Source organism: Osmerus mordax, chromosome 8, assembly GCF_038355195.1.
Source record: "Osmerus mordax isolate fOsmMor3 chromosome 8, fOsmMor3.pri, whole genome shotgun sequence".
Classification (NCBI taxonomy): Eukaryota; Metazoa; Chordata; class Actinopteri; order Osmeriformes; family Osmeridae; genus Osmerus; species Osmerus mordax.
Window position 1 is genome coordinate 18,519,357 of NC_090057.1, and position 11,605 is coordinate 18,530,961.

The window sequence follows — 11,605 nt, forward strand, 5'->3', positions numbered from 1 at the left end:
TACAACGGTACTTAGGAATGGTTCGCTTGACCCGATGTTAGTTTCCTCAAGGATCACAATGACTCTTGCTTAGAGACTTGTTGCTCTTGTGGTCAATGGTAACTGATTTACATTTTTGTACTCGCTGTGATATATTGTTTTTATTATTGTTTCTTGCTTTTTCCACAGGTACACTTGCACTTATAGCGGTTCATGTTGTTTAATTGTAACTTGTTTAACTACATGCTCTTATGGTTCTTCCCTTTGGCACTTACTTTGGTTGTTCACAATGTGTGCAATGTGTGCTTTGTAAAGCTCTCTCTTGGAAGTCGCTTTGGATAAAAGCGTCTGCTAAATGAATAAATGTAAATGTACCAAAAATATTGAGGAATCCCAAGTCGGACACAGTGTGTGTAGCTAGTCCTCACCGTGGTCAGACAGCAGGATGATGTTGACACAGAGGTGCAGGTTTCTCTGTTTGAGCCCATCCATCAGCAGCCCCAGCAGCCTGTCCACCTTCAGCAGAGCCTCGATCACCTGCACACACACGCTCACTTACACCCATCACCCAGCATGGGCCTGACTACAACTCCATTGGGATTTTATTAGGATTACTGGTAATCGTGTTTTTTTGTTGTTGTTTTTTTAAGGCATGTCACCCATTTCAAATATGGATTTTATACTGTATATGGATATGTGTTACTGTACTGTAGGAAATATACATTTATGTACATAAATATGTGTTACTGTATAAGTGTTAACTTTGCAGTTTCTGTCTATGTTTTGTCTGCTTGTTGCCAGTTATTCAGTACAGCATATTCAGCTGTTCACTGGTTACAGATGGTCTGACCTGGCTGCTCATCGGCCCATAGCGATGACCTGAAGAGTCCGGCTCTTCTAAGTACAAAGTGTAGAAATCAGGCCTGCCATCACAAACAGCCCAGAGGTTAGAAGGACAGACGGCATGCATAAGGAGGATGTGCAATGTCTGTCAGGAGAAAGTCTACCTTTTCCCCTCAGTCAAACTCAGCCATTCAAATAAGGTTGTGATTCTCTTCTCAAATGGAATAACTCTGAATAAAACCAAAATGTATTTATTCTTCAGAGAAATTACAATCAATATAAAAACTGTTTCTATTTAAAAAAAATACATTGACAAAAAAGTATTTATATATGTGTATATAAGTATACACATATATAAACATTCCATATAAACTATAAACAAGTTAATAGTCTATTCATTCCTTACCTGTCATACTTTTTGTAGTAATCTGGGAATCTTCCTTTGATGTCTACATCCGATCCAGGCCAGAAGAAAGTGGCTGATTTCAGGTTGTTGTACATGGCAGTCAACCAGATCTGCGCTCAGAGTAACATTAGACTCTCAAAATACACCCATGCATAGAAATAATCATAAATCTTCAAACATCAGATATCTCTTTGTCTTTTTCCATTACTGGGAAAGGCTTTAGCCAAAAAAGCCATGCAAACACAGTTTACTCTTAAGGAATGCGATCAAATAGTTTGATGCATTGAGTAGTCCATTTGGATTTCACTGATAAAATATTGTAAATACAGAGTTTCACCATCAATCCCAATCAGTGGTCATGGGACATGTAGTTGTCTTTCTGAATCAGACTCAGGCTGCTTCTGGACATAGGCCACATTGAGTGTGAAGGGGGAGGGGAGGCGTTTGAGGTTGGGTGGGGGGTCTGGGCGGGGGTTTGTATGACACTGAGCTGGAGGATGGCATGCAAAGAGAGTCTCAAACTTCATAGAGAGAGAATCCAAACGAGGGAAGCCCACAGCTCGTGCAGCCTGTCATTTTGCGGAGGCAGAACCCATATTTATTTCAAGAGGCCTCTTATGTGGGACTGAAACCCTGCCTCCCCAATCTCACTGAGATTCAACTGACTGCTGTCAACAGAACAGCCCCTTGTGGAGTTTGTGGAGGGCAAATGACAGTAAAATAATTAAAGCACGATAACTTCTGTTCCCACCCAATCCATATATCTTAACAGTTCTGCCCTAAGATATTGTGTATTACTTCCAGTTCTGGGATGTTTTTCAATGATACTTGTACAAGAGTTTAGGGGAATTTTAGAGTAAGACCAAACGAAATGTTCAGAGGCGTGCTCTATCATGTTTCTGTTCCCCTGAGCCTCAATGTTTATAGTATCGATCTGGGAAACGATTGTAACAACAAAAAGAGAATAACAAACCATCAATCTTTTTTCTATATCATTGTTTAAGGAATTGTCTAAAGAACGGCAATACCCAACAGAATTTCAAGAACACAAGCTCTCACCGGCTCGCCTTGGTACCATTTGGCATTGAACTTCTCTGCAGCTCTTAGACTGAAGCTGGCATTCAGGGTCACATCGTACATTTTGTTGTCCACAATTCCATGAGACTCAGGATAAAGGCCCTGCAGAGAGGACATGACACACATACACACACACAAATACACAAACACAAATATACACACACACACACACACACAAATATACACACACACAATTACACATGTGTATTTATGTGTATTTAATGTGTATTTAACTCTGGGGGACTGGGGAGACTAAATTGAGATGAATGACTGACTCACAGTCACGATGGTGTAATGATTAGGAAAGGTTTTGGTCGGGTAGGCAGGTCTCATGTGTGGGGTAGATGTCCCGCAGTTGCCTGGAATACAGGGAGGTTTGGTCAGAACTAGCTCAGACAACTGTCCTGTGGCTTGTTGCCACCACATAAACAGTGTTTGTCGAGCAATGATGTGCTAAGTACTGTAACTTACGTAACTTGCTGATGACAGGAAGGAGGCTGCCGTAAGCCTTCAAGTACCCTGCTCGGAACCCATCCATAGACACCAAGATGAGAGGGGGTTTGGAGAAACTGAAGAATAAACAAAGAGAGAGCATTTATCAACCCTTTTGGAAAAATGGGGAGATTTGAGTTGTGTCTAACTATAGACTAGAGTCTACACAAGTTGATTCTGCATGACAGCGCCTTGTTGTAAAAAGTACGGTAGAGCTCATTGACTTGATTGAAGTGAACAGGCGGTGCCAAATGGAGAATCTGGATCCATTGTTGTGACAGAGTTTCCTCCATCCCGCTCAAAATAAAAAAAGTTTTCCCCATGCCTTTTTTCTGGAATAGAAAAGCTACTTTCTAAAGCCACATTTATTCCCCATTTCAGATAGGTTGCAAGTCACTATTCTTACTCCTACAGAAAAAAGAGCTGCAGCCAGGCCAGATATGGGAGTTATTTTAGTCTCTCCGTAGTTGAGTAACAGCAGTATTAAAACAGAAGGTATTGATTAGTGTGAAGACTTTTGTGTGAGAGGACATTCCTGTGTTAGAAAGACTAACCACTCACAAAAAATTACATCCAAAAGAAACCTTGTGTGGTTGACTCACATTGTAGAAAAAGTAAACAGTTAATTAATTTGTTTGGAAAAAACTTAAACTGTCCTTAAAATAAACTCTTAGTTTAGTTTTCCGTAGTCTAATGAATCTAGGGTCACACCCTTCCAGTAGTGCAGACACACTCATGGAGTCAAACGTGTATGTTTCCATGAAGACACTGATGTTCTTTTTGGTGTCTACAGTCAATCAGTCCAGTCATAAAAGACAACGCTGATATCTTAATTGTGTTTTTAGAGTACTTTCACATGCAAATACAGCTTCAGCTTCATTGTACTACATTCATTTCAAGAATCTATTACTCTGTTTCAACATTTAAAAACAGTGAGCGGTTAAAAGACCCTGCGATCCCTGTGAACTGCTCTCCAGATATTGTGGTTTATTAGCCAGTATTACCCAACAGGACATAAGGGTATTGAGGTGAATGAGTATTACCCAACAGTACATTGGGGTGTTGAGGTGAATGAGTATTACCCAACAGGACATTGGGGTGTTTTGATGTCCTCACACTCATCCTCCAGCCACGACTTCCCACCCACTAGAAAAGACATACAACTATCAGTTACAATATCACCACAGTACCTACACCGTTTATACACATTTCTCAGTGTTAATCTGGCTACAGATCAAACCTACAATGTTATCTAAATGATTACAGCAATTACTTTGTTGAAAAAGCACATTAGCAAAGCCAAGGAATATGAATGATGTCGTAAACAACCACGGCTCAGAGACTAGAGAAATGTATTTAAGATAGTTAAAGCAATGGCTAACAGAAGCACAAAGGGAGGTTTTCTACCACAATGGGGAGCTAGAAAAGAGAAAGATCAACCAACCCCATAAATGTAATACATGCAAATCTATCTAAAGAAAATACAAATAATTATAGTGTTCCAAACTAAATAAAACATGATCTAGCAGAGTCATAATAGACAATTTAAGTAGGACACACACACAGTGAACTACACATCCTACACTCTAACATCTGGTGCAGTTTATGTTTTTTTTTGTACAAACAACGTCGAAACTAAGCAAACAAGCTCCTACAGTGGACCATGCTTAGACTGACTGACTATGGTACGCTAGTGGGCCATCTTGCAACTCAGGCCTGGGGCTTGGTTGAGCCTGCTCCCTTACCCGTGCACACACTGTAGTAGTTAGAGCAGCAATCTCCCGTTGCCTCACAGCCCCCTGAGCAGGAGCACAGACTGTAGGACAACCTTTCCTCCCCACAGCGAAATTTGGAACAGGTCCAATGCTGACCTGGTGGGAAATAAACAACACCCAAAGTGAGGGATGGGAGAGAGAGAGAGAGAGAGAGAGAGAGAGAGAGAGAGAGAGAGAGAGAGAGAGAGAGAGAGAGAGAGAGAGAGAGAGAGAGAGAGAGAGAGAGAGAGAGAGAGAGAGAGAGAGAGAGAGAGAGAGAGAGAGAGAGAGAGAGAGAGAGAGAGAGAGAGAGAGAGAAATCACTGTATGCTAGAAAGTCACATCAGGACAAATTCATGACAGTAAATCAAAATAGACTGAAATAATTCTCATCAGTTTTGCAAAAGAGGCTGCCTGTTCACCCTACCATAGCACAGTTGACCTGTAAGACGTAAGACAATGAAAATATATTTTCTCAGAGCTGAATATTTCCAGGGCCTTGCCTTTGACAACCAACCAACCAAACACCAACAACTCATTATTGTCTGATAATAATATAATTGTTAAATCTATATATAATAAATCATTTTTATAATCCTAGGAGACATGCTTGACCAACAGCAATTTTGGAACTGGAACATTTTGGATTCAGAAGACGCTTCAGTCTCAATCTACTGAACACCTTATGGAGCAGCTAGGACAACTAGGAGGACGGAGGGATTCTAGCATGTTTATGAGAGAACCCCCCCAACCCCAACTCCAACTCATCTTTCCTCTCTCTCTCCATTTCTCGGACTGTGGTCATGTGAATGGTCTAACAGGTCTGCACTGTCTCCGTGTACAGTTCTCAAGAGAAAAAAGCCTTTCCCCGCCTTCCCTGCAAATAGATGGGTCTCTCTAGGGAACCAGAGGCACATATGGCTGCCATGCTGACTAGGTGGCAGAGATAGATTCCTCAATGCATTGGGAAACTACACAGCAGAGAATTGCACCACTCCCAGATACGCCTACCCACAGTAAACGGGTGAGGCCCCTAAAAAGATGTTTCGGTCCTGTGATTTCCATGTGAAAACACTGATGGGGGCTGACCAGGGTTAGCCAGATGGGTTCTGTGTCACACTCAATCTACTCCAAAGTCTGTCCCAAAGTTAGTATTATAGTCTACGCTTATAGATTAGTGTGTATAGCCCTTAAATGTCCAGGAAACACATTTAGGCACAAAAGCACAGAAGGCATGCAGTGTGCAAACATTAACACTGAAACCTCCTCTCCCCATTTTTGAATACAAAATCACATAATATTGTACCAGGTCAGCATGAATAATATCTTTATCTAGCCTACTGTCACCAGTTGTAAATCGGTCTAGCGTAAGGTTGACCTAGAGTTTCTGGGGAGAGCGTGTTGGGCAGTGAGGACGTACCAGGCTCTACACACACTTCCTGGTAGTCCAGGCAGCAGGTTCCCTCCGCCTCACAGGAGGGATCGCAGTGGCATGTTGCAGACTTGTCCCTGCTCCCGGTCACACACCTGTTTCTACAGCTGATCACTACAGAGGCATGTTGGGTGACAGACATACTGCACATGTAAATGAGTTACCTTAAGATCATGTGGTACAGTTATGCATGAACATGAGGGAGTCATTAATGTCATCCTGGGAGATAAATTCCACAAGTGTGAAGTAACGGTATCACAGCTCAACAACTGTTCACAGGAGAGCAGACTGAAACAACTTTAAAATGGATGTACTTTTCATGCTACAGGAGAATACAGGGAGTTTCAGTGGACTTTTGTGTACCTGTGCCAGTAAACTGTGTTTTGCACAGATGCCTGTGGTTAGACATGGACCACATAGACAGCTGGTTTTGTTTACGGTTGAGATTACCTTCTATGTCACAACGCTGCCTCAAGGCAAACACCACTGCAAGAATGAGTACCACCAACAAGCACAGCAACAGCACCTGAGAAGCACAATAGACAAAGACCACAACATGTTTTGATCAGTTTGATCTCTACAGCTAAAATGATAAGAACAGTGTAATCTGCCTTCTGAAAACTTTACATCGATGCTAGTTTGGCACCCTGCTTCCACTGCTCTCCAACACATCACAGCTTGTCTGAATCGAGTCGGACACACTTTGAACCCTTATACTGCAATCTGCTCTGATGGATGATCATTCTGTTTAGTCCGTCTTTTCCCTTATCTGGAGCTTTCTGCATCCCAAGAAAAGCATGCTGCATTACCAAAACACTAGTATATAAAGACCGACGAGGGACTTCACAGACAGAGAAGTATTGTTTAAAGAGAAGAGCTACTTTCCTGACTGAGCTTTTGGCTCTTAGTACTGCATCTTGATCTCCATTTTTTATTTCCTTCTTCCCAGTGCCAAACCACATGACCTAACCCTAACCCACGCTTACGTTGAAAAACAAGAAAAGGGAAAAAAATAAATGCTGAATTCTAGCCACATAAAGAAGTACTCCGCACAGATTTGAACTAAGATCATGTTAGAAAGAAGGATATTCAGCTGTTTTAATGTCTCAGATGTACAGTCTAAATAGCGGTTATAAGGGAATCCCCACATTACAAGTAATGCCAAATTGGCATGTAACTTTCAATGTGGATTAAAAAATAACATAATAAGGAGCTTGCCTTTCAAAGAGGGTTCATGGCCTCATTCTGAAGTGTTTGAGAAATTCTGAACATAGTGCTCTGTTTGGTATGGCTTTGCACAGTGGGTTTATTTAGTGTATGTGTGGCTCTTTTTTACTACCTGTGTGGGGACCCGATATTCCAACAAGAATAGTAAACTTGTCCTATTTCCAGTGGGTATAGAAGTACATTAGGGGTTGGGGTTAGGAGTTAGGGTTTGCTCTGGGATAGCTTTAGAGCTTTGATAGGATTACAATTCAGATTAGGTTTTTAGGTTAAGGTTAGGACTAAGGTTTGGGGTTAGAGAAAACAGGATTTTGGGACTGGATTTTAGGTCCCCACAAGCATAGCTATACACAATGTGTATGTGTGATGACTGCATCCAGGTGTCTATTTTCAGATTGGTGCTTTTTCACCCTTGGTTGGTGTCTAAAGCCTTTGGACTCCAGGACGATCATCAAAACAAACAGTGTCTGGTGGAAACCTACAAGTTAGTGGACAGTCGTCTGAAGACGGAGGTTGATACAATAAATAGAGTAGGCCTATCTTATGCAAGCTATTGAGATGCGCAGGTTTTAAGATTGAACACTGGCAACTTAAACCTATAATTAACATGACAGTTTTTAATAAATATTCATCAAGTTCGTGATTCATTTTAATCAATGGCAAATAAATAATTTATTGTCTATTTCTAGGTCAAGTCTAAAAGCTACACTAGCGAAATGTTAAACCGTTTATAGACCAATCAGAGTCTTATCAGACCTGGGAAGCATCGGTTCGACAAGGTCAGCGTACACTTTGCTACAAGATGTGTTATTTTATTTTACAACTCATTTATGTGTCAATATGAACCAGATGTTGCAAAACATCTCAAAGGAATGTAGAAAGCTTCGTCTGACAAGCCACGACTATTGTCCCGACAATTGAGTCCACACAAACCATCTATTGAGACGATGACACTGACTCGCCAATTTATGACATTCTTTAAAGTAGGAATTTAGCACAGCATAGGCCTACTGGCAGGCTGATAGATAGGCATGTGTACAAGGCCACATAGGCTACATGTATACATTGGTTGGGTAAATGTCCGTGACTTCAAACGCCAGATAGTCTACATGTGGCATACCTAGATAACACAAGCTGAATTCGGTAGTTTAAATTTACAATTAACTTTAACTTGTAAAATGTTAGCGTAATTATTGTAGATTATACAAATAACTCACCCCAAGAATGATTTTGCATTTATTGGAGTTCCTCTTCACTTTATCACTGTGTCTCATCTGATTATCAAGTCTCGACGACCCTAATAACGTAGCTGCATGCTCTGTAGTATGGTCATCCCCTTTGGATATTTCCATACTGTCGCCACTGACAGCACTTGCACAGATCAGTTAAATTATTATACTGCCTAAGTCTCGTCAGACACTCTTTAGCCTTTGGACTTTGGTGCCAATGTAGAACCGCCTCTTTTTCAATTGACGTCTCAATATGTGTATTGTAGTCTATCTAATGTCCGCATGTGCAGTTACCATACCCTGCCTACAATAGGCGGTACAATTATTGGACAAACCACGGCGAAGTCCAGCCTCCGGCCAGGGAGGTGTGAAATATAACTCCACCAGCCTTCCTGAGCATGTGTTTATTTTTTCCTCCATGCAGGATTCTACAGATGTACCTATGTTTTAAATCGTTTTGGGACTTCAATAGAACAATACTACTGTAGGCTACATCAGAGACAAAACAGTCATTCATGTCTTCATATGAATACAATATTATACATTGTATATAATACGCTATCAACGTATCTGTCTATGAAGTGTATACTGGTGCAATTCTGCCGCCACCTGGTGGTATTATAACTTTCAAACAGTCATCACATGGAGTTTACAGTTTTTTTCAACTGCTGACACACTTCTTTTTTTTACCTTTCCTCTTTTTTTCAAAACTTTAAACACAAATCCAAGAATTCCACACACAGAATGCAAAATGCCTCGCATCTCTTGCAAAATGAATCACTGCATTCAAAATATCACAAACACGTTTCAAAAGCAAACATTTGTCTTACGTTGCAAACACCTTTGCCATAATATTACATTTTTGGATATATCATATACACACAGTTATTCAAAACCTAAAACTCTTCTCTCCTATGTACATTTCTGGAATGGCAGAGATGTTGAAAGATTCATAGTAAACACGAAAACAAGATTGAAACCAAACTTTTTTTTTTACTGTAAGCATTTGTGGTTGTGAATACACAGTACGAAAGAAAAAGTGTAGTAGGACAGAAACCAAATCTAATTTTGAAAAAGGTGATTACGGAATGGTGTGTCTGTGTGTGCCATGAACTGTAGCATACAGTAATATATACTATTTTCTACAATATTGTCAGAATGTCTTCTTACAGTCACTGTACTGTTGCACAGTATGATACAGTAATCCACCAGACTGTGACCAATCATGCAGTGCACTGCAGTCAATGGATGCATGGGTGCTTACAGTTTTTCTCGATTGGTTACACACATTTTCTGAATGCATACCTCATACTCTCAGAACTCTACACACAAATCAAAAAAACACACACACAATGGGCAAAACCTCTCACTTCTCCTGCAAAATTAAACTTAACATTCAAAACAATGTTATTTAATCTCAAAATGGTATTTTGTTTTCAAATGACAAACACAAACCATCATATGAATAGACATTTATAAGAACCATTTGAACACTGATGTGCTCAATGTAAAACACTATGATGAATGGAAAACACTTCTTCTTCATTCATCATAGTGAGTTAGGCCTTTTTTTGTTCAGTGTTACATTTACTACAGACAGTACATACATAAGTGTGTTGTAAAATATTTGAGAATATTGTTTTTATACTCAGAACACAGAAATACACGGTAACAAATATATTTTACATATATGTACACAGTGTACATCCCAACCAACACAAAGTTGCACATACAGCGGTTTACATACAAAACAACAGAATAATTTACTGTATAGTGTATACAGTTACATTATTATTATTTTTCTTTGTATTTGCCGTAATGTTATGGCGTTATTTTCTAGGACCATGTTCATGATTTCAGTTTCCTGTTCAGGAGAAAGAAGACGTTCCCGACCACCTTGTGTTGGTAATCTTTCAGTTCTGCCAAACATATAGTAAAATACTGTAAATACTGTGTAGGAATACAAAGTAGGAATACATTTTCCAAATACTTGAAACATACTTTATTTTTACAGTCCTACAGAACAGTCCACAGGCAATACTTTACTACTGTACTCATTGAGTACTGTATTGATATGCAGTAGGCATACTGCAATTTTGTAGTGAGAGTAGATTTCTTACCTATTCTCATTTCGGAAAGTCCCGATGATGGATGCTACAGTGTACCTGCTAAAATTTTGGCTGTACTCTTTTCCCAGCCTCCCTCATTGTTAGACCATGGTTGACTACATGGTCAACCAAAGCGGCTCGGATCTCATCAGAGATTATGGTCCTTGGCCTTCCTCATCCTCGTCCTCCCTGTCCTCCTCCTCTTACTCTCACTCCTCTGCCTCTGCCTCTGTTTCCAATGTTGGCATCCATTGCTCAAAAACAGAAGAGGTCACCTGTTGCCCTTTTATGCTAAAGCTCTGATTGCTAATTGTAAAACTGTGTGACAGGTGTTTGTCCATGCGATGAGTCAGTGTGCGTATTTGAATGGCAGTGTGTTCTTTGTGAAAACAAAAGATTTTCTTCATGAAAATTGTGCCAAATGCAGAGAATTGTGTGTAGTGTTTTTAAAAAAGTGTGTGTTAGAACTGCAATTTGAGTGTAAAGCAGGAATTGTGCTTGTAGTTTAGCACAATTGGTTCATGGGGTTGGTGCATGTGTTACATGTTGTGGTCATTCTGTCTCAAGTACCAGTATTTGTGTGTAAACAATTGAGAAAAACTGTAAATATAAGTATGTGTATAGTATACCGTGTGTTGAAACAGCTATCATGTGTACATTATAACATGTGTACATTACAGTAGATTGTTACATACCTGTTATCATTTCTACAGTAAAGGTTCAAATTATTCTAAAGCCATGATTGGTTGGGGTTGATTAAAGCAATAAGTGTTTGCACATGTGAGGAGTTAGTGTGAGGCACTGATGAATTAGTGTGGCATTTTGATTGGTTGTGTTTGAAAAAGGAAATCAAGATGCTTACTGTTAGAATTGTGTGTGTTACGGGGAGAATTGTGTGTTGTGTTTTGCAAAAAGTGTTTTATGAAATTGAAAACTGAGTCAAAGGCCAAAAATGTGCGTATGGTTTTGCAGATTTGAGGTGTGGTTCTGGTGTTTGAGTGTCAGGTTTCAGAAATTGTGTGACAAGTAAGGATTTTGTGTGTAAGCAATTGAAAACAAAT

The 11,605-nt window shown here is 39.9% G+C and overlaps 1 protein-coding gene across 2 annotated transcripts in view; it reads right to left on the bottom strand.

Annotated features, from left to right (window-relative positions):
* The window catches only part of enpp1 (ectonucleotide pyrophosphatase/phosphodiesterase 1), a 34,828-nt gene extending 26,269 nt beyond the window's left edge, over positions 1-8,559 (bottom strand). Inside the window, exons 1-12 of one of the 2 annotated variants that reach the window (XM_067241641.1) lie at positions 8,425-8,559; positions 6,434-6,509; positions 5,972-6,097; positions 4,543-4,668; positions 3,880-3,943; positions 2,777-2,874; positions 2,585-2,664; positions 2,288-2,407; positions 1,229-1,338; positions 987-1,052; positions 830-902; positions 408-516 (exon numbers count right to left, since the gene is read on the bottom strand). In XM_067241641.1, coding sequence (XP_067097742.1) covers positions 408-516; positions 830-902; positions 987-1,052; positions 1,229-1,338; positions 2,288-2,407; positions 2,585-2,664; positions 2,777-2,874; positions 3,880-3,943; positions 4,543-4,668; positions 5,972-6,097; positions 6,434-6,509; positions 8,425-8,559 — 1,183 coding nt within the window. Of the gene's footprint in view, positions 1-407; positions 517-829; positions 903-986; positions 1,053-1,228; positions 1,339-2,287; positions 2,408-2,584; positions 2,665-2,776; positions 2,875-3,850; positions 3,944-4,542; positions 4,669-5,971; positions 6,098-6,433; positions 6,510-8,424 lie in introns of those variants that run through there. The other variant, XM_067241642.1, reaches the window with a different exon arrangement.
* Positions 8,560-11,605: the final 3,046 nt, after the last annotated feature.